Raw genomic sequence first — 23,580 nt, forward strand, 5'->3', positions numbered from 1 at the left:
TTAAAAAGCAAAAATTAGTTGGAAAATTGATTTTTGGCGAACTTTTAGATCGATACCCGACTCTGGGCGGGATTGGGTTGTAGATGGTTACTTTTGCCTAGGGAAACGAGTCAGGGGGTTCCTAATTTTTTTCGTCACCATAGTGATTATCGTAGTATTTATTCAATAATTTAAAAATAATCTTGTAATATTTTGAAAAGATATGTTTTATCAGATTTCATTTTATTGTTAAACTATTAAAATATTAAAATCTATTTTGAATGTATCTAACATTGCATCAAGTAATGATAGATTTTTTTACCGGTTAAATAGCGATTCTTAATGTTTGTCTGATGAAATAATCAAATTTATATTATTGTTTAAACAGAACTTATATGTATCTAATCTTAGATTGGATAATCTTAGATGGGTAATTCTCTACCAACTCACACGAAATCGGGAAAAGTTGCCCCGACCCCTCTTCGATTTGCGTCCCTGATCATGAATCCGATGTCCGTTTTTTGATATCTCGTGACTGAGGGGCGGTACGACCCCTTCAATTTTCGAACATGCGAAAAAAGAGGTGTTTTTCAATAATTTGCAGCCTGAAACGGTGAGGAGATAGAAATTTGGTGTCAAAGGGACTTTTATGTAAAATTGGACCCCCGTTTTGATGGCGTACTCAGAATTTAGAAAAAAACGTATTTTTCCTCGAAAAAACAAACACTAAAAAAGTTTTAAGAACTCTGCCATTTTCCGTTACTCAACTGTACATTTTATGGGAAATATAATGTATTTTTCAAATCTACATTGACCCAGAGGGATAATTTTTTATTTCAGAACAAAATTTTTCATTTGAAAATGTCGTGTTTTTTTCTAACTTTGCAGGGTTATTTTTTAGAGTGTAACAATGTTCTACAAAGTTGTAGAGCAGACAATCACAAAAAAATGATATATAAACATTAGGGGCTTACTTGTTACCATTACGAGTTATCGCGATTCTACGAAAAAAAGTTTTGCTGTGTGAGTTGGCGGAGAATTACCCAGATTAGATACAGATTGACAACTAAATGTATGTGGAAATTTTCAACCTGCATTTTTGCACCTCTGTTGAACACTAAATTTTTTTTAAAAATATTTTATTTATTATTTAGCTACAAATATTAATACCTAATTATTCATCTTATTGATGTTATAAAAAATATAACTTTAATTATATGATAAGATGATTTAATTCAGGGGTGAAGGGTGTCCAAAATATGGCCCGCGAGGGGATATTTTGCGGCCCGCGGACTCGTTTGATCCCGATGATCATGTTAAATTGCCCTTCGACCGATCTGTAAAGTGATTTTATAATTCTTAAATATTAAGGTTTAGTTTGAGCTTTTTTCTGAACCATTTCATTTTCTGTTTATATGAAACTTATGATTAATTAATGCATTGATCTCGATTGTACAAAGCAAATATTTTGTTGAAAAATCTATCTTATTGAAAGTTTATATGTGATTGAAATCTGATTTCATCAAACAATTTTTGTTATAAAATCTTAAAAATGACTGAAGTAGAAAACAATAAAGATATTAAATATAACGTAATCAAAGGCATTCCATTAATATTTAATTAAATAATAATTAATATTCATATGACATAACGCACCATTTTGTATGTGGTGGCCCTCAAACTTATTTTGCACTTAGAATTCTTTCACCTCGGGATTCGAATTGAAGACATTTGGATTACGAATCTGAGAGACTAACATCTTGATAAGGCAGATCAATTTTTTTTTTCAAATTTTATTGCAATTAGAGGAATAATTTTTGAAAAATCCTTTTGGTTTGCAACGGTTTAAGAATACTGTTACACTGTATTGCAAAATAATACTATGCCATTTTTCATTTTAAAAATACAAGTGTATTCCAATAAACACCTTTTTTTCTTGACCATATCGCGGAATATAAATTTCTTTAAAAATATGTGAGACCTTACCTGATTTCAATGTTTTCTGAGGCTTGAAAATTGCAATGAAATATTCTCAGTTAATTTTTTGGCTTTGTTGTTTTGAATAAATTTTATAGTTGTTGATAACTTTTGTTTTTTTTTCTCTGACTTGTCGAAAACGACAATGAACATGAAATTTGTAAAAATTGATATTTGTTCCACTTTTGTTGATTGAATTATTGTTTTTTTTTTCATTTTTTCAAATATACAAACACTTGGCCCGCAAGCTCAGATGAGCTACATTGTTAGCCCACAATTCAGTTTTTTTTTGCTTGGAAGCAATAGTTAAGCACATCCAAATTTTATTTCATGAACTCTACGCTCAATCACTCCAACTTCTCCAAAGATGCACCGACATCGCTCACGATACCAGTAAAAACATGCACCAACCTTCTTCATAGACGAAGAAGAATTTCCATTCTTCCAACACCATCACACGCGGGCACGCACACACTTTCAGCACACACTTTGGAGGGGAAAATCGGCGCACCCATACAGACGCGTGGCGCACATGTATTCGTTACCGTATTTTCATTCGCTTTCTTTTCCGGAACTGCTTGAAAGGAGAAATCTCTGTTTTTGAGACTTCTTAATTTTTTTGTGGTCCTTCAAAAAAACAGGTTTTTTCGGGTCCTTCTCCCGAAAGATGTGGTCCTTTGGACCGACCGCTGGCGATGGTCAGTTTGCAGCATGTATCTTTAGAGTCGATCACGGGTCCGTTTTTACGTTTTTGTGTTTCTTTTTGGAATTGTTGAGTTTTTTACCAGTTTGTTCAAAATTTTCGTTTCTGTGCTATGAAGTTTGTGGGAGATTTTTTTTTGTTAAATATTAGTTAATTTTCGATTTTGCTCAACGATGTCGGATCGGAAAAGTCACGGTTTTGACGGGTTTGAATTTTCGGGCGTGGGTGGCGGCGCGGCTTCGGGAAGCTTTTTTGGCGCGAACGCGAGTTCCACGCTGCGGCGGATGCTTTCCGCGGTGGAACCCTTTACCAACACGGATAAAACGGTGGCGATGACGTCATTTGGGGGTGGTGAAAATGTGTTGCAAAATTTCACTTTACAAACAAACTTTCACCGGCAAGGCCAGCAGCGCGCCAAACGAAAGCGCAAAGAATCGTCTTTTTCGTCCTGTTCGTCGTCCTCGTCGTCTTCGACGCTGCTGTCCTTGGTGGCGCAAGGACCGCCGACGAGTGCCGAACGAAGGTACCCTCCACCACCCACCACAAGCGCTGCTGGTGTTGGTGAGGAAAACTCTTTCGGTGTGGGTGGTGGCGGCAGCAGTGTGGAAGAACAAAGTGGGCAGCAGAAAAATGGAAAATCTCTGCTGGGAGGAAAAACAGCTGATTTGAATGAATCGACTTCGGTTGCAGGCGCTGGTGGTGGTGTCGACTACTACAACAGGTCGTCGGAACCGCCGGCGCAGGATGTGGGGGAGGACGAACAGACGGATTCACCCCGGCGGAAGCGACCGAAATACGACTACACACGTGATCAGATGTTTGAAGTAAATAGACTTTTATTATTCAGTTCAAGTGCTTTCGTCTGTTATTCTTTTTGGTGTTGTTGTTTTTGCTTGCTTGCTTTTTTACGAGGCCATCGACGTGGTAGATGTGTTGTTTATGCTTTTTGTTGCTTCTTTAATGCTTTTGTACATGTATGCGCTTCTTTGATGCTTTGCGATTGTGTTGTTGGTGTTATGCTTGGTTTTGCCTATTATGAAACGTAATTGTGATACATCCGTGGTTACAGATTTTTCAACCGTGGGTGATACAAACGTACGGCGATCGGGCTAAAACGAAAACGATCACGCTGAAAAAGCAAGCACGGATCATCAAAACTCTTAAGGGACAGGAGATGAACAACCCAGACAGCAGCAAGTTTCGGTTCTGGGTGAAGACGAAAGGTGAGTTTGTGACAAAACAATTGCTAAAGAATTATTTTTTATAATAAGGTAATATTTTTTAAAGTTCAACTTTCAAATTTAAGTGGAATCCGAAGTGCAACAAAAAAAATGTATAATATTAAATATTAAAAAAATTATACCGATAGTTAAGGCCACTGCAAAATTTTATTTCAAGTTTTGTTTCAAAATTTCTTGGACAAATCAGGGGGCATAAAAATAACTATGATTAATAAATCGGAACTACAGTCTGAATAGGGAAATTCGTTTTAGAGCACTTAAAAGCTTGAAACTTGGAAAAGCATGCATAATTTTTGTTGTTCTGTGTAATGATTTTTTAATTTATTTAATTGATTAAAATAATACCAACTGAGTCAATATGGCTCTGTTATTTGAATATTTTATAAAATCTATAAAAAAATATTGCCTTTTTTTCGTGTCTATCTTCCAAAAGGTTAATCAAACATATTAAAAATTGTATGGATACATTTTAAAGGTTTTTTTTATCAAAAAGAGTTTTTTGAAGCTTTTTTTAAACAATTTTGAATATTGAGACCCTACATAGAATAAAACCACATCACTTAAAAAATCGATGCTAAGCATATCATAATTTATTTTTAAAATATTAGAATGTAGTTTTTGTAGTTTTATTTTAATCCCCTTTCTTTCGACTTTGACCAAAGCCGAAGGGCAAAAACCTTCAATAAAATTTGTAGCAGCCTAATTTATAAGAAGAAATATTTTATTTTTCCTTTGTCGGTTCCACTGAAACATATTTTTAAACTAAACATTTTGCGATACTTTGTTTTTTTTTTGTTATTGTACGTAGAAATTCATGGAAAATTTATTACTCCAATCATAGTCATTTTATGTATATACACAATTTCGAAATAAGGTCATCAGTGCATAATTGGCAAAGGGAGCGCGTGGTCGTAAAAAAATATTTGGAGTGAAAAGTGATTTGTTTTTTTGTGTGTGCCTTTTGTTTCGCATTTTTGTCGTGTATTGTGTGCTGCGAAGAGATTTGAAATTGGCTCACGTTATTTGAATTGTAGAAACAGTAAAAATATACTGATAAGTCCAGCCCATAGCACTTATGCTCGGTTGGCACGCGTTCGATTAAAAAAACTTTCTAAATCATCACTAATTTATCTTTCCGCAGCCGGCTGCCTAAGATTTAAAAAATTCAACCGATAAACAAAATGCTCATGGTCACATCACTGCCATTCGTGAATCCTGACCTCATACCCATCTACTAACCCCCTCAAAACTCATGTGATACTTTGTCGGAGATGCAGTCGATTGGGCGGTTTCTATCACTCAAGTATCGGACTAACATTCCCATCCACTTCCCCGTGACTCTACCACTGGTCGTGGCCGGCGCCGGTATTGATCAGCATGATAGGGGCCTTTGAGAAGTTGCGAAGCGAGGAAAGATAGCTCCCACTCATCTTCCACGGCTCGTGGATGTAACTTCTGGAGGTCCTGGTCTATAACGGAGTAGCAACTGCGGGTGGGCACCTATGCTTGCTTATGCTTATGCTTATACACAATTTCGAAATAATCAATAGGGCAAATTTGTTAAAAAAATAATGATTTTTTAAATTTATTTCAGACATGATTAAAATAATAACAACTGAGTCAATATGGCTCTATTATTTGAATATTTTATAAAATCTATAAAAAAAGATTGCTTTCGAAAACAAGACTTATATTTTTTATGATTTTTATGTATTTTGTCTTTGTTAGTTCTTAGAAATTAGAAATTATTTTAATATCAAATGATAAATTAACTTTGAAAAAAAGAGCAATAAAAAAACACGTACTGTGAAGTAACCCAAATATTTTGTTTTGTTTTTTGATCTGATCCAACAAAAAATCCACTGAAATAAACTTTTCGGTTGAAATTTTATACAAAATAATCAATATGCACAAACAATACATTGTATTAATCTTTTTTTATGATTTCTTCAGGCTTCACCACCAACAAACCGAAAGGCTTCCAGGATATTTTCGTGTTCCACAATCAGGAGGAGAACGATGGATGCCTGCTGTTTGCTCCAAACACCACGGTACGTTTTTGCAGGCAATATTTTAAACATTTTAAGTACACAATAAAATTAACTCTTTACCTTATCCCTACATCCAGGAAACCGATACTCAACCGTACAAGAAGGTCGCCGTTGTAGAAAACTTCTTCAACATCATCTACGGCGTGCACGTTTCACTGGGAAGCCGCTCAACGCGGCACGCCGGCCAGAAGAGAACCTACCGAACGGTACCTATCTATTCCCGGGGTTCTATAGAGCAGATTTAAAAACTTTTTGTTTATTATTTCTTCCTCAGATCACGGAAACCTACGCCTTCCTGCCCCGTGAGGCGGTCACCAAGTTCCTGTCCCTTTGCGGCCAGTGTTCGAAAGCAATGCGTCCGAATTCTCCGATCAAGCTGGAGGATCCTGCGCCGACGGCCCCCAGCAGTCCCGTCTGCTCCGTAACGGAGGAATCGTTTGACGATGGAGCCGCAGTGTTGCCGTCTCCGTTGGCACGCGATACGCGCGGCAACAGTGTTGTTAGTTCAAGTTTTGATAGTTTAGCCAGTGATGAAGTTTACGCCAAGTTGATGGATTGCTACAAAGTGCAGGGTGGCCAGGGTGGAGATCGTGCCGGGGGGAATAGTTCGACGTACTATCAGTTGCTGAAGACGTTCTACGATAACGTGAAGAAACGGGAAGAATGTAGTGCGGTGGAAAGTTCGCGCCGGGATGAAGGGAAAAGTGAGACGGTCGAGAAGGACGAAGAAATGGTGGTGGATCTTACCGGAACGCCTGATTCTGATAAGCCATCCGGACGCAATTCTTCAAAAGTGCCTAAAACTGTCGCACCGCAGGATGAGGAAAGTTCTAAAAGTCGAAGCAGAAGAAGCTTTGCCAAAGCAGCTGTCGAGGTCGATGCCGATGCCGATGATGAAGAGGATGACGATGGCGAAAACGGGGAAGTTTTGTCGGTGGGGGATGGTGCAAGGCCGGAGTTGTTATCCTCCAAGGAGCTATTTGCATCGTGTGAGCCTTCGTCGGAAGTGAGCGAGAAAATAAGACTGAATAATAACCTAGACGATAAATTTGATGATAGTGATGGTGACAGTGATGCGAGCGAGCAAAGTCGGAGTGAGTCGGTACCAATTACGTCGACTTACTTGGAGCTAACTCGCAGTATGGGGGTCGCGGACGATGACGCGCTGAATATGGTGAGTAGACGGATATATTTTTTCCTATTTTTGTTGGAATAGACAAATTAAGTTTTGAAAGAAACTCAAAATTCCGAAATATGTGAATAACGTGTAACAGTTGGCATTTTTGAGTTGATTTTAACGGTTTATACATTACGAAAATCACTTACTGTATTTTTTACTTGCATTAACTATTTGCACAAGTTTTTTTTTGTAAGGTATGCAACACAGATTACACGGGGGAAAAAGTTGGCACTTTCATGAACGCATGTTCACGAATCACGACTTTGGGAACTTTTTTTTCTACGTGTTGTTTGCAAATATTTGTTTAACATAATTTTTACACTGTTTTACAAAAAAAATAAAAATATATATGTTTTTCCTTAACAATACTAATTTATTTATGGACATCATAAGTTTTCGGGCAATTATAAAAGATTTCTATACGGAAAGATTTGTTGATGTGTCGATTTTGTTTTGAAAAAAAAAAAAAAAAATGTATATCTCTAGATCTTATTAGCCTTTTTTTTTATTTCCAAATTATGTGTGGATTGGCTTAGTCGAGAACAGAAGACTGACGAAGTTTGCAAGTAGTAGAAGAAAAACGTACCTGTCAAGTTATTAAACCTAATAGAAACCTAATTAAAAGGATCATCTCATCTCTTTTTTCCAAATTATTTTTCCAAAAAGTCCAACTTATCACAAAACCAAAGCCAAAGAGAGCTTAATTGATTGAAAGCGCGTGTAGATTTTATTTTTTATTTTAAGATGTAGTTTTTGTGAAATTCGACTAAAATTGAAATTTTTTGGCCCACCCTAACCTGGCGTAAGTAATCCTAATGTCCATACAAAAAATAAAGGTCTAATTATTTTGGTCAAGGAACTCCCATTTCAAATATGAACCCGATCCAAGTTCATTAGACTTGTAATCAAACACCAAAATCACCCCAATTTTTCACGAAAATCCGAGGTTGATCGGGACAACAGCTGTAAGAGTTGGTAGAGAATGACCCAGGGTCATTGACCCTTCTTCAATGCATGTTATTTTGATTTGAAGTTTGCTAGAACTTTTATTTATATTTTCTGATAGTTTCTTGTCTTCTCTTCACTTTACAACCATTATCTTTTGCTTATTGTGTGCTTTGAAGTAGTAACAAATTACTTTATTGACTTAAAATGTGACGGATGTCAGTCAAATACACATTTTCTTCTCTCAGACATGAAAATTCAGATGGGACAATTTTGCTGGCCGGTACGACTCAACCTATGTACATTTCAGTTCACTGATAACCCAGATAGGGTTTCGTCCAATAATAAATCTAATCCAATCAATCCTGTACCAATTTTCCACACCATTACCCATCCTCTCCAGTAGGTTACTTTCGCGAGTGCCGTTCAATGGGGCAATTATTGAGCCTCAGAACGCACCGCGTGGTCCGGGAGCAAGTTTTAATGGCAACACAAATGAGTTAATAATGGACGGGAATGATTTAATGACAGCGGAGAGAGAGGCCTCTGAAAGGAAACCACTTTCGATGCCTGGCACGGGGCATGAACTCGTGCCGCCAGGAGGCCGATCCCACTTTCCGCGCTAAAGCAGTTCCTTGTTGGAGGGGTCGTCGGTTAGAACGAAACTTCAAAGCGTCCTCTGTTCAGGACTCGTCGCTCTAGCAGCAGCAGCAATGTGACTAATGGAATTAGTTTGATGATTTTCTCATTTTTGCACGCGTTACACCCCTCTTGGGTGCAGGGTTTTCTTCTTACGGGGAAAAGGAAAGGGTGGAGTTCTTGGCCCGGGGACGTGGCACGGGACTCTAATACTCTGCCACCACGGCCACGGCAGGTAGATATAGATGGGTACGGCTCGGAAAAGGGTGCGCCTCTTTCTCGCGCGCTGTTTTGACACGTGCCCATCAGGCACCCCTTTTTCCCGTTGACGGAACGGGGTACGAGGAGCGGACGGGGACGCCACAGTGGGATACGTTGGTGACAGTACACAGAAAAAAAAAATCATGGTAATATTACATCTGGGAAGGGGTACATCTTTTATGTCAGAAAAAAGGTGTAATTTTACCTCTGGAAATGTGTAACTTTACCACTTTTCTTGTGTAATGTCACTTTTTCAGTCTAAATTGAGGTAAAATTACATCATAAAAGAGGTAATATTCAACCTTCCAAAATTAAAGCTTCCAAATTTACATTATTTTTTTCTGTGTACACGGGAGCAACCCTTGGAATAGTGGCGTAGAAAGATTATGTTGGGACATTTTTTTTTAAATTTATGCAGCTCAACATTTTGAAAATAAATGTTAGTATGATTAACCTTATTATGATTTTTCGTCATACTCTGCAGAAATAAATTTTAGTTCGTTTCTGGCTTAAAATTACACTTATTTCGAGTGCTTAGAAACTAAGCGCCTTCATGAATTCATGTGAGAAAGGGGGATTCAATGGAGGCGTTTGGTTCTTTTGAATGATTTAATAGCATTTTTACTTGAAACTGTTATGTTTTGGTTCGCAAATGAATTGGTTCAAATTTGGTTCTTTCGATTGGAACAGCTTTAGGGAGGGAAGTAATACGAGATATTTTGTAAAAGGTGAATATTGTATGACTGAATAATAAATTCAACAAGATTATCTACAGACGTAGAGTCTTCTCACAAAAAAAAAAAAAACAAGATGACTAACCAGCAAGCCTACGAAACAACAACAGAGCGCGCTCGACAACAACAGTGCGCGCTCGAGACAGGCCAAATTCATTAACGGAAACCACCATTACGTCCCGGTAGAGTAATTCCCACTCAAAACGGATGCGACAGTTTTGCCAACTGACTGGCAGTCGGCATAGTGCCTTTGCTAGGCTATCCCCGGCTACATGTAATACGGATCCCGTGTTCCACCTCACCAACCCCCCTGGAAGCAAGGATCCGCTCCGCTTCTCCGTTGACGACTCGACATCCTCCTTCATCAAACTGTCAAAAGAAGGGAGATGGAAAAAAAGGGAAACGCTTTTTCTCCAAATTATTATTTCGTATTTTTTTCGGTATAAATTTCTCCAAGGAATAGCAACGGCAGGATAGGCACGGAAAGGAAGGGGGAGGGTGCTAGCAATCCGAAAGTGGGACCCTCCTTCCCTCCGGACGGATCCGATGCCAGGCTGAACCCAAAAGTTGTCCGATGCTCGGCAGGCAGTCAAGATTGGGACCGAGGACACGGCGGGAAGGGAACACCATCGTCTTCAGAGACGAGCTCCTTGGCTCTGGCTTGGCCTTATGCCGGGGTGGTTGGGGTGGTTCTTGCCAAGCTAGCAGGGCCAAACCGGATGGGATGAGTAACGTCTTGGAGTCTTGGAGCACACACAGTTAAGAAGTGTATAAGAAGATGCTGGCCCTGAGTCTCGATCCAATGAAGTCTTGGGCGTCCTTCTATGTATTAAAGGAATCGAGATTGGGACCAAAACCGAAAGATGGGTTGCTGCCTGGCTGCTGCCGAGTATATACTTATTAAATATAGGATCCTAATGTTGGGTGGTGGTATCCGGCATTGCTGCTAGAGAAGGGGGCCATACCAAATGAACTACCCTCCCTCCAACCGAAACTCCCCACAATACCAAGGATCCGGCCCCGATAGAGAGGAGTTGAATCTGTGCCGGTCCGTTGGTCCAGAGTGAGAGAACAACCGCCCCATTCCATCCCAGGCCCCGGTCCCAGGGTGGCTCGATGTTTATGTATTAGGGGGGACTATTCGAAGGAGGATGCCTTCTTCGAAGTGAAGGAAAGGTTTCTTCCCTGACTTGGACCGAGAGTGGGCGAGAGACAGCACCGCACACACACCCACACTCAAGTTGCCCAAGAAACACATTAGGCCCTACGACGACGACGGAAGAAACACTGCCACCCACTTTCCACCCTGTGCTGTTCTACCAGGGTTGGGCGACTACTCCCCTTGTTGGGGTGGTTTGGGTAAATTGAATGGCCACTGCACCCCCGGAACGGCAAAGCTAGTAGACCCGTTACCAAACCCTCCTTCTATGTACGACGGTGAAGAATAACATCAGACTACCGTGTACCCATTCCAAAGGTCCGGGGTTCCATCTTCACCCGAAATTGGAATCAAATTGGTCAAAGTATAAGATATTAGATCCATACACCGGAGAGTGGTCAAGCTGGAGTACAACTTTGCTGTATGTTGTTGTTGAATATGTCTCAAACTAATGCGCCTCCTGACAAGCTCAGCCTAATGGGATGCAGGATACTGATAGTAATAATACTAATAATTTAACATCTACCCTCTGAAACGGTTTTGCAGTGCAGAACAACTTTGAATTTAAATTAATTTGTGATTAAATTTATCATAGTTTAATAATTCTTCCGAATTAAAAAAAAATGTTTTTAGTTTAAAATAAATTATGCCATGTAGCAAATATTTTTTTTCCGTTCTACTAGTTCACACAGAAACGGAAAAAGTTGCCATGCCCTCGCTTTGATTTGCACTAATTTCCATTTTTTTAATATCTCGAGATATCTCGAGAAGTTTTGCTTTTTTTTTCTTCTTGAATGTTAGATAATCACCTTTTCAATGCAACCCGGAGAGCTAAAATTAGTTAAAACGAAGCTATGATTTCTTGATAAAAAAGTTTTTAGTAGTTTTTTTATTAAATCGACGAAAATGGGTTTTTTTTTCCATCCAAGCACCGTTGAGCACCCTAATGAGCGCTCCAAAAATTGTTGTTATATAATACATAAAAAAATATAATACATATGAGACTCAAAACAATTTCCATCAGTAATAGGGTGGTTCAAATTTGACTTTTCACCATTCATTGCTGGGCTGAATTGTAGCGATGTTTTTAGTCTTAATCCCAACGGAGCACCCGCCGTCGAGCAGTTTTTGCTTTTTTCTACAATGCATTTCACAGAAAAAAAAATCACGGTAATATTACATCTGGGAAGGGGTACATCGTTTAGGTCAGAAAAAATGTGTAATTTTACCTCTGGAAATGTGTATTTTTACCACTTTTCTGTTGAAATGTACTTTTTCAGTCTAAATTGAGTTAAAATTACATTATAAAAGTGGTAATATTCAATCTTTCAAAATTTACACAATTTTTTACTGTGTTATTATGGAGTGAACTTTCAGAAACTGCTCGAGTGCGGGTGCTTCATTATGAGCTCAATCACACGAAATTCAAGCAGTTGTCTACGGAATGCTGCGATTTTTCCAACAAATGTTTATTTTCAGAAATAAAGTAACAGCACGGTTTATTTTTCCGAGAAAAAGTCTGATATTTGGCACCATGAAAGAAGGGACATTTTGCGGGGTCTGGCGAAATATTTCGTCGGGGGTCTAGAGCCAGTTTTTTTAAAGATTTTTTTTCGATTTTACAGGATTCTTCTTCAGAAAAGTACATGGAAATCGATGGGTTCATGTTCATATTCATCAAATTTCTTATGAATGTGCCTCAAGAGACTCTAAATAACTTATTTGACCTCAAATAAAAAGTTTCCAACCCAAATTTACCAGATTTTTAGCATTCTTTGAAATAACCCCAAAATCCAAGCTGGAAACCGTGAACAGATGCATGCAATATTATTTAGTGCCTAAAAAAAATGCATAATTTGCAATATTTGAAAAAAAAAAACTTTTTCATAGAGGTCAAAAACTATAAAGATGTGCAGAAATATTTTTTTTGTCTTTTTTCCTGATTATTTTTTTGAGATCTGTTCACATTTAACTTCATTTCACTCATTTTTAGGAAGCTCTCAGTAAAACAAAAGAGATTTCTTCATTTCACCCGTAAACCCTTTTGAATTTGGTCAAATTTTTAATTTCTTCCCGAAAGGCCACACCATCTACCTGAAGTTTTTCCCCCTCTGCCCAAAGAAAAGGCAAGTGGGCAAAAACCCGATCCCTTCGTCCTTTTGTTTGCTTCCACCGAGTTTCCTTCCCTCTGACGGTGACACCCGACCGTCCCAAAGCGGACAAATATTTTTTTCCTCCTTTCGAGACTGTATGCAGGGGGTGGGGTTGGATGAGTCGGTTGGTGCAAATAGGGTTGGACAGGCCAGGCTAGGGGTGGTGGGCGGGGGTGGTGAAGTTTTTCTCCCCCGAGAAGAAGTGGTTTCGGAGGAGTCGTCGACGTCAACGGTTGAGTAAAGAAGGAAAAAATTGGAAGAAGAGAAAAAGCTAGAGCAATTCGGCTGTCCAAATGATGAGGGTTTTGCTGGAAATGACCATGGTTCGGAGGGGTGGGGTGGGTGGAACCTATACTGGCGTCTTCAATCATCCTTGCGGGCGCTCCTCCGGATACACTTTTTCCACTTCCACTGGGATGTCCGTATCGATTGAGGAACCGGGACCGACCGGGGAGGGAGAAGGTATAAAAAATATATTAACAGCAATTCCAATAACGGGCTCTCCCTTGGCCGTGCTGCCAGGATGGAAAGTCCGGGGGTGGGTGGTCCAAGGAAAGTGGGACACCGAGGACACGGAGCAAGGGGATGGAAAAACTTCGTCAGGAACGTCCGGCTGTTCAGGGAGGGAAAGGGTAGAGGAGTAGTTGTCGAAAATATTTTTCGTGAAGCAACTTTAATCTTTGAGCAAGTTGAGCCAAGACTTTGACCATGGTCTCGAACATATCAGATTGCCGCCCCCTCCCTACTGCTTCTTGGAGTGGATTGAGCCCAGAGATATGGCCAAAATCCTTGCGAGACGGAAATCGGAAAAGTTAGCCCTTCCCCGGTGGAATGGCTTTCGCTGCCGGATTTTCGGGGGAATATCTCGCAGTTGGTTCGGTTGGAGTTATTTCAATTATTCGGAAGCTGCTTTTCTGGCCCCCGGCAAGCGAGGGTGGTGGCCAGCAAAGTATTTTCGCTTCCTGCTTCTTGGCGGTGGCGTCGAAGAATCGAAGAAGTTATCCTCCCGATGCTTAAGATGCTGACTGGTTGGCTTGATACGCCACCAGCCTGACTACGGGTTGGTGGTTCTGCCCAGTCGTCGCGTCGAATTCCTGAATGGTAACTTTTGGCTGCCAAACTTGCAAGTATTTTGAAGTTGAAGTTTTTTTTCTGTTATAATGTTGTTGGTTTCTCTGAGATTTTGTATTTTTTTTCTGAATCTGTTAGCACAGTGCAAGACAATCCTTTATCATTGAAGGGTTAGTATCGTAGTTAATTCTTAGTCATTTTCGCAGTTTTTTTGTTCAAATTTAACTCAACTTGTAATTGTGAGCTCTTTCTCATTTTTTATAATCAAAAAAGGATATAAAATCATTTGACAATTTTACACAAATATTCCTAGAATTTAGATGGCTGTTTTTTTTAAATATTTTTGCCATATTGTTAAAACACTAATTGATTTTTTCAATTATATCCTATTGGTTGAATATTGGCAAAAAAATCATATTGTTGACTCTAACCATAAATACCAACAGAAAACTGGCCTTATTCCACCCATTTGGTGAGCCAAATTAAACTTAAATGAGGCCTAATTGGAGTAAAAAAAGATGATGTGATGTTGGAATAAGACTTATTTTTATTCATAACAAGAGTCCAACTCATAACAGCTGTCAAAAAGTTGTTTTAAATTCACTTATTGTTTTCATTTGTTCAGTTCAGTATACATTCATGAGCAATTTCATGTCAAATAGGGAATCGGTTGTACCCGATTTCAATGAAACTTTGTAGACATGTTATCCTACGCTTATATAAGCCATTTTTGTGTATATGGAGCCAGTTACACTCGAAAATGACATTTGAGAAGGGCGTATATATTTTAAATATTTTTGTGTTTCGTAATTTAAATATTGCTTTATCTTGAAGCCGTTGCATCGTATCAAGAGTGGTCAAAGACAAACTTGTAGGAAATTTTCGAAAAAAAAACACTGAAAGAAATAAACACGCCACTTTCATGCGATTTTTTGATGTTTATGCTTAAAAGTCAAGTTTGATGGTGAGTCCACGATTTTTTTCGTTCAAAGTTTTTGTGAAAATAGCCTAAGATGTTAGAAAAAGACTCTGTAAGCCCATACATCCAATTGAAGTGGGGTCATTGCCAAATTATGGGAAATTGGACGAGCTTTCCGGTAAAAATATTTTCGAGAATGAAAAATCAAGTCTGTCATATGGAAATTGCCAAAAACTATCAAAAAACCTATTTTTAAACATTTTTATTTTTAAAACCGCTGTAACTTCACAAGGTATGGACTTAGGACAATGGTCAATATGGAGACTTTTATGTAAAATTGTCTGGAAAATTGATTCCCGTGTTAAGTTTTTGAAAAATTTTCAGTAAATGATTTTTGTAATTTTTTAGGTGAGTTGCTCCATCCAGCATTTTTCGTGAGTCTTTTTGTAACATCTTAGGCTATTTTCACAAAAACTTTAAACGAAAAAAAAATCGTGGGAGTCACCTTCAACTTAGACTTTTGAACTTTAAAATTAAAAAATCGCATGAAAGTGGCGTGTTTTTTTCAGTGTATTTTTTTCGGAAAGCCCGTCAAAAGTTTGTCTTTGACCACTTTTTGATACGATGCAACGGCTTCAAGATACAGCAATATTTAAATTACGAAATTCAAAAATATTCAAAACACTTACGCCCTTCTCAAATGTCATTCTCGAGTGTAACTGGCTCCATATACACAAAAATGGCTTATATAAGCGTAGGATAACATGTCTACAAAAGTTTCATTGAAATCGGAGAGAGTCGAGACAAATGTACCTAAAAAATTCCTGTTTTGGGCTGGAATTGCTATCATAAGCAATCATTATTTGAATTATGACGTAAACATGAATTAATAAATTTAATAAACTAATAAATTAAGTAAATTTAACAATAAAACCAGGTATAACAAATACGACGATACTCAGCTGAGTATCGCAATATCGCAGAAATTGCAGCTTATTTCTCTCTTAGGTAATTCTATTTTGTCAATAATTAAGATTTTTTTTTGTTTTTTTTTTTAATATTTATCTAAGTACTTTAATATGAATTTACTCCTTTTTTGCAGACTTCAAGTATCATCATGTAACATGATGTTTTTTCAGATGATTATTCCATAAATAATAATTTATTATCGTGTCCTCGCTATGTTCGACTCCAGCAAACATTTTCCCTCACTTGGTGCTATGCTGGGCATGTGTGTGTGTGTGTCCATTTGGGAGTCAACTTTCGGGATTGGGGGTTGCCCCCCTCATCGAATAATAATCATATTTCTTTTTGCCAACGTCGAATTCTTTCTTTGGTCCCCCCTCCCTAGTGGAGGGACAAAGCAGCAGCAGAAAAAATAAAAGAAGCTGAGCAAAAGAAAAAGTTCAACTATTTTCTTCTGAGTCATGGTTTCCTCTTGCACGTCAAGACGTCCACGCTCCCTGCTCGAGCGATGGTTTTTTTCCCTCGGCTTTTCCGGGGGTGGCACATGAAAGGATCTGCTCGGGATCTACCCCTGCACACCCTCAAGGGACGACGAAACCGGACCACACCGGTTTCACCACGGACTGCCGGACCCTCGTCTCAGGTTCGTCTCCCTGTACCCAGTTGAATCGTTGCTGGGAGCCATTCATTCTACACGCTCTAAGATGCCTTTCCTTTCTCCATTTCCGGACAACTTCGAAAGCATCTCGGTGGAGTCCTGGACTGGTCCTCCTTTGGTTGTTGACGACGGCTTGGGGAGGTCGGTGGCCCTGGTCCTTTTGGTTGGCATTTGGCAAAGTTTGGCTTCTAAGAAAACTCATCTATATAATAGGATTTTTGATGATGGTGCCAGGGAGTACCAAAGATGGGGAGAGGAGTGCGAGGTTTTCCAAGGGGGGCTGGGGAATGACGAAGGAAAACCTTAGGTCTTGGAACCGAGTAGGGACTTTCAGGGAGAGCAATGGTGGGAGTACATCTTCGATGGAGATACAAGCCCAAGCCAAGAAGACGGTCCAAGACACAGGATACATTTGACCACCCTCTGCTCCTTGGACTGAATCCTGGAGAAACGGGTAAAGATCGGGGGAGCGTACACACATAATTCCGTACAGCTAAAGGAGTAGAGTAATTCTCTAGAAATTCAGTGAAACGAGGATTTATCTCTGATCATTTGTTTAATTTAAGTGCTAAGATCTTTTGAGACACGTTTTACAAATTTTCATAAAATGAACATTGAAAGCATATTTCTGAGCACAAATCTGAAAGTATTTCATATCTTTTGCTGTAATTTTTTTTTATTTAAAAAAAAGACTTCAAATTCCTCGAAAATATTCTTCTAGGAATAAGTAATTTGGCGATTTTTTTAATAACAAAATTTTACAGCAAAAGATTTGGATTTTAAAATTATTTGTAGATTTGTGCTTTTTTTGCTTTCAATGTACATTTTGTCATATTTTGCCAATATTTGAAGATCAAGATGGTTTACTTACTCAAGTTTTACAGTTTTTTTATTTTTCTTTGAAATTACTTCCAAAAACAATGCTGAAGTACCTTGAAAAACAATTGAACCTTTGTTGAATGAGTTCTCAGTTTTTCCCAGTTTTTGTGAAAGAGGTCGAAATCTAGAAAAAAATGATTTTTCACTTTTTGGGTGTTTTTAGAACCGCCTTGAGGCAGGGGTATTCAAAAACACCCAAAAAGCAAGGAATGGAAATTTCGTTTATTGGAACTTTTCAAAATAAAACTCTGGAGATCATTTTAGTGTCACAAAAGTGAGGTTGGTCTGATTTTGATGAAAGTCGTGAATTTGAGCTTGATTAGAAAAAGTTATATATATATATTGCACTCAGAAAATATTGCATCAAAAGCCTTAATCATATACTAGCAATTTTCTTTTCGACTGTCATTATCTTTAAATTTCAGTAAAAATTAAACAACGTTTAATTTACGTTTGAACAGAGAACAGCTCCGTAGTGTCGAGAAACCACCCAGCACACCAAACATTTGATAAGAAAAGACTGTGGGTGGTGGTATAAGGCCAAGCTGGGGTGGCCGTCTTGGCCTGTATGCTTTCTGGGATGAGTTTTGAACAAACGGATCACACACACACACACAGTACGCAGGAAAAGGAGGGGTCGGTGTCAGGGCGAGGGGGGAGACGAACATCTTTGAAAGCATCTTCTAAGTAGGGTGGCATAAGATTAAGGATTGGAGAATGTTATCCACCCACTCTTCTTGGCAGGTCCTTGCCAAGGTGTGAGGCCAGTGTGATGCCGCTTTTGCCGCTGGGGGGGCTTTTGCCATGTTTCCAATCCGCAACCCCAAATCTTCATATCGTCTTATGCGTTTTCTGTGTCTCTCTCACTCACTATAATGTGCTCCTGTGTGTATGTGGGTGTGCGTTTGTGATACCTTGTTCAAATTCTCGATTCTCAACTGGGGAGGGTGGGTGGTGTGGAAAATGGGGAGAAAATCGATTCCCCATTTCTGGGTGCGTGGGGTGGGAAAACACACAACATCCATCTCCTCCTGGAGGAGCAGCAGTGTAAAGAGGTACGTACCCTTCAGGTTGCTGGATCACAGACACACACACACACACACACACACACACATACATGGTCAGATTGCCTTACCCAGTTGCCACCTCTGAAACCAAAAATGTTGATCTTACTGGAGATGTGCTCGATCAACCGTTTTTGAGTTGATAATTGTGATTGTGGTAACTATTGGAGCTCAAAAGATTAGTTTTAATTTCAATGTTTGTGATCAAATTTCTCCCCCTTTAAAATTGGTCTAATGTACAGCACCGCATAAACTTTATTTTCTAGCAAAAAAAGGCAATAATTAAATACTTTAGAAACTTATTATGTAAAAAAGCTTGTTCTTTAAATTTTCACCTTTTTTAAATTTATGTTAGTAATTTTGATTAACACTGCTGTAAAAAAAAATCATCATGCTACCCTTCGTTAGATAGGTATTTGCAAGATCCTTCCAATAAGTTGTGAAATCTGGTAAAATGCTCAAATACTTTTTTTTTGTTTAGGAGGTAATTTTGAGCCACTTTTTTTTAAGGGAAATTTTTCTTCTCTTGTTTTATGTTTTTCTTTTCTTTTTTTTTTCATTTTATGTATTTTTATTTGCATTTAGGCTGGTACAAATTTTATTTTAATTTTTTGAAAATTGGCCCGAAAAATCAGAGGCAAAAAAATATTTTTTCAAAACTTCAATGGAAATTTAAGTACAATCAGCTGAAATCAATTTAAAATGCGTTTCCCTGCGTTTAGAGTAACTTTGAGTTGTTTGAGTTGACTAAGGTATCTTTTGATTTTTTGAAAATTTTCGATGTTTTTTTTCGCAAAAAAATGTTTTTGTCAAATCTTTCACTTTTTGCTATAGCTTGTTATTTCAATAATTGTATTTTTTTGTTGCCACTATGCCGTGTTTGGGTGGTCCCAAAAATGTTAATTTTCGTTTTTTTTTTTTTGCAAAAAACTACTTTTTTCAAAAAAATCAAACTCCGCGTTATTTTTTAGCTGTCTTTGATGCAAATAAAAAATAGTTACCAGTCTCAAAAATAAAGCTTAATTGGGTACTAAAGCCTTATGTAAATTATTATGTACAACGAAAAAAAAACACGACTAAAAACTATATCTGATCACTTCTGTTCATTTTAATGCTGTCGAGCTGTCAAGTAGGACTTTTTCTGTCAAGAAGGACCGTGAAGTTAATTTTTTAAATCCTTTGCGGTCGTTCAAAGGGTCTTTGTACTCAGAAAAATAAGCTTTATCGTTGGGTAATTCTCTACCAACTCACACGAAATCGGGAAAAGTTGACCCGACCCCTCTTCGATTTACGTGAAACTTTGTCCTAAGGGGTAACTTTTGTCCCTGATCACGAATCCGAGGTCCGTTTTTCGATATCTTGTGACGGAGGGGCGGTACGACCCCTTCTATTTTTGAACATGCGAAAAAAGAGGTGTTTTTCAATAATTTGATGAGATAGAAATTTGGTGTCAAAGGGACATTTATGTAAAATTCGACGCTCGATTTGATGGCGTACTCAGAATTTCGAAATACATGTTTTTCATCGAAAAAAACACTAAAAAAGTTTTAGAAATTCTCCCATTTTCCGTTACTCGACTGTAAAATTTTTTGGAACATGTCATTTTATGGGAAATTTAATGTATTTTTCGAATCTACATTGACTCAGAAGAGTCATTTTTTCATTTAGAACAAAAATTTTCATTTTAAAATTTCGTGTTTTTTCTAACTTTGCAGTGTTATTATTTAGAGTGTAACAATGTTCTACAAAGTTGTAGAACAAACAATAACAAAAATTCTGATATGTATACATAAGGGATTTGCTTATAAACATCACGAGTTATCGCGATTTTACGAAAAAAAGTTTTGAAAAAGTTACTTTTTGCGTTACTTTTTGTTTCGTCGTCCGTGTCTGTCGTGGGTGACCATGAACGGCCATGATCAACGACGACCAACATTTTCAAAACTTTTTTTCGTAAAATCGCGATAACTCGTGATGTTTATAAGCAAACCCCTTATGTCCATATATCATTTTTTTGTAATTGTCTGCTCTACAACTTTGTAGAACATTGTTACACTCTAAAAAATAACCCTGCAAAGTTAGAAAAAACACGAAATTTTAAAATGAAAAATGTTGTTCTAAATGAAAAAATGACCCTTCTTGGTTATTGTAGATTCGAAAAGTACATTAAATTTTCCATAAAATGACATGTTCCAAAAATTTTTACAGTCAAGTAACGGAAAATGGGAGAATTTTTAAAACGTTTTTAGTGTTTTTTTCGATGAAAAATACGTTTTTTTTCGGAATTCTGAGTACGCCATCAAATCGGGCGTCAAATTTTACATAAAAGTTCCTTTGGCACCAAATTTCTATCTCATCACCGTTTCAGGTTGCAAATTATTGAAAAAAAACCTCTTTTTTCGCATGTTCAAAAATTGAAGGGGTCGTTCACGCAAATCAAAGAGGGGTAGGGGCAACTGCTGTGTGAGTTGGCGGAGAATTACCCCGTTATGAGAAATAATATCATAAATTTAAACTTCATTTTAGGACACAATTTGAAAAGGTCGTATGAAAACTTGAAATGGCGTTTTGACAGTGTTTGGAACTAAAGCTACAAATATACCTATAAAAGTATAAGTAGACGCTGAAATGTTAAAGTTATCGCAGTTTTAGTAAAAATGTTATTTTTTTCTCGTTTTCTCCATTTTTCAATTTCGCGCTTGGCAGGTCGAAAAACTCGTTTTTTTACTTTCATTTATTGATATCTCGAGAACGTACAAGTGCACACCTCCAATTTTTCGAAATTTTATGTGAAATTTCCCTTGGATTCTCGAGGAAAATTACTGCATGCTTATTTTTACAGAAAATATCGAAAATGTTAATGAAAAACACAACCAAAGTAGACTCCAGAAAAAATGACATTTTTAGAAATATTGGAAAAGCCGCATAAAATAAATCAAACTTCCAACCCTTCAATTTTCTTATGTTCTTTTTCCAATGTTTTTTTAAAGATTTAAAGGAAAAAATAGTTATTTTCGCGCAGAATTCAAGTTATTTAGGTGACAATGCTGTTAAGAACAAGACTATGGCTGTAGATAGGCAATTGTCGATTGATGTTTGCAATTTCCAAAAAGAGTCCACGTGGATGAATGGATGAAAGTAGAAAAATTGAAAGTTTCGTGAGTTGAAGACATTGCCTTGCCAACAAGATAGCTTTTCATTATAATTTGTTGATTCCTGCGAATTTTTGGAATGGCAAATTTGTAATCGAGTTTTAAGCAAATGTTGTCAATGAGTCTTTTATGAAATAACCCTTTTTCATTAAGGATAATTGATATTCCTTTCATAACTTATCACTAATCTTTTCATAGTTTTTTTTGTATTATTTTGTCTGATTTATTTGAATTCCATTTCCAACTTAATGACCCTCGTGGGACAGTAGACCACCCTCCTTTACCAGCACCTCTTAAAGGGGTAGAGTCCCCATTACAGGGTGTCGTGGGGAGAGAAGGGCCCATTCTCAAACCCTCACTGCGCTCGTCGGAGGGCTTTGATCGAAATTCGAACAGGCAGCAACGGCGGTGCTGTGGCAGCCCATTATAAACCTCGCCGAAAGCAAGTGCATAATACCCTTTGACCAACCCCGCTCCCCTCACCTCGAATGTTGGCTGATGTGCATCGGATTTAATGAGAAATTATGCTTTGCGTTGCCGGGTGTGTGCATCTACCGGCCATATAATATTATGCTGTGCGGTGTGTGTGTGTGTGTTCGAGGGATACATACGCACAAACACACGCACACAGACAGGATGTGTGATGGCAGGAATGTTTGTGAACCGGAGCCACAAAGGAAATGAATAGGTAAACTTGGAGTCATGGCGGATGGTCAGGAAGGACGATGATGAGCAGCAACACAGTGGAGTAAAGGGACAACATTAACAAAGGAAAGCACACACCCGGAGAGGTTCTAAGCATGGAACGAGAACACCACCAAGGGGGTGGTCGGTGCAAGAATTGGGTGGTAGCAGCATACATTAGGAGAAACAGCAGGAGAAAGAGAAAAATCGATAAAGTTAAGACGAGGAGGAAAAACTTGCAGCAGCATCCAAGAACAACTGTCTTTGGCATATGGCTCCGGAACAGCTCGAAGAAAGTGGGTGGGATTGGGTGGTGTCATGCAGGTATATGCAGTGTGGGATGGGAAATCTTAAGAAACTGTACTGTCTTCTTGGAGAACACATCCCTTGACCAGGACCGAGAATTTGAAATCATATTGATTAAATTCTGTTCTGCTCCAATCGCCTAGTGTATTATAAATCTAGTCGTAGCCAACAGAAAATTGTGGTCGTTTTGTCTTCAACAAAATGTTCTTGAACCCAAAGATTATTTCCAAGCATTGAAACCAAAATTTTCCATTATAAAATCATCCCCACAAAATCGAAAACCAAATTTCATACCTGATTAATCCACTCTGGAACACTATTTTTTCCCACAAAATCTCAACCCAAGCATACCAATTATGCAAAACACCAAATTTGCGGCCAATAACCGCGCGCGTGTGTGTGTGCGTATGTGGCCGAAGAAATGCCGCCCCGACTAACCACGACCAGATTGCGGTAGGTCGCGGCCATTCTCTGAATTCAATTGACAGTAAAACGGACGACGACGACAGCAACGAGCCAGCATAAATACGCACACACAAACAAACGGAAGCATAAACATCGTCTCGCAGCGCAGCATTTGCCGTTTTTCCACGTGGTCCCGTGCGTTGGCGGAAAGGTCGGCTCGCGTCTTTGGCGAGTGGTGGTTAAGATATTCATGTGGCGAGGCGAGGCCCGTGGCGTATGGATTTGATCTTGTAAGGACGATAAAGTTTTAAGGATTTAATGGGTGTCTCGGCGATGGTGCGAAGGGTTAGCTGAAACGAAGGGTTGTTTTATGACGTGCTAAAGTAGTTGTTATTTGCGGTTTATTTAGCAGCATGTGGTGTACAAATGAATAAAAATAATTAATATATTTATT

General features: G+C 38.3%; 1 protein-coding gene across 5 annotated transcripts in view; it reads left to right on the plus strand.

Annotated features, from left to right (window-relative positions):
- The first annotated feature begins 2,696 nt into the window (after positions 1-2,696).
- The window catches only part of LOC6031336 (nucleolar protein 4), an 86,288-nt gene continuing 65,404 nt past the window's right edge, over positions 2,697-23,580 (plus strand). For 2 of the 5 annotated variants that reach the window (XM_038256629.1, XM_038256630.1), the window contains exons 1-5: positions 2,702-3,483; positions 3,729-3,882; positions 5,854-5,951; positions 6,029-6,157; positions 6,226-7,125. In XM_038256629.1, the coding sequence (XP_038112557.1) occupies positions 2,833-3,483; positions 3,729-3,882; positions 5,854-5,951; positions 6,029-6,157; positions 6,226-7,125 (1,932 nt within the window). In that variant the 5' untranslated portion in view covers positions 2,702-2,832. Of the gene's footprint in view, positions 3,484-3,728; positions 3,883-5,853; positions 5,952-6,028; positions 6,158-6,225; positions 7,126-23,580 lie in introns of all 5 variants that reach the window. The other 3 variants (XM_038256631.1, XM_038256632.1, XM_038256633.1) reach the window with 3 other exon arrangements.

This window comes from Culex quinquefasciatus, chromosome 2, assembly GCF_015732765.1.
Source record: "Culex quinquefasciatus strain JHB chromosome 2, VPISU_Cqui_1.0_pri_paternal, whole genome shotgun sequence".
Taxonomy (NCBI): domain Eukaryota; kingdom Metazoa; phylum Arthropoda; class Insecta; order Diptera; family Culicidae; genus Culex; species Culex quinquefasciatus.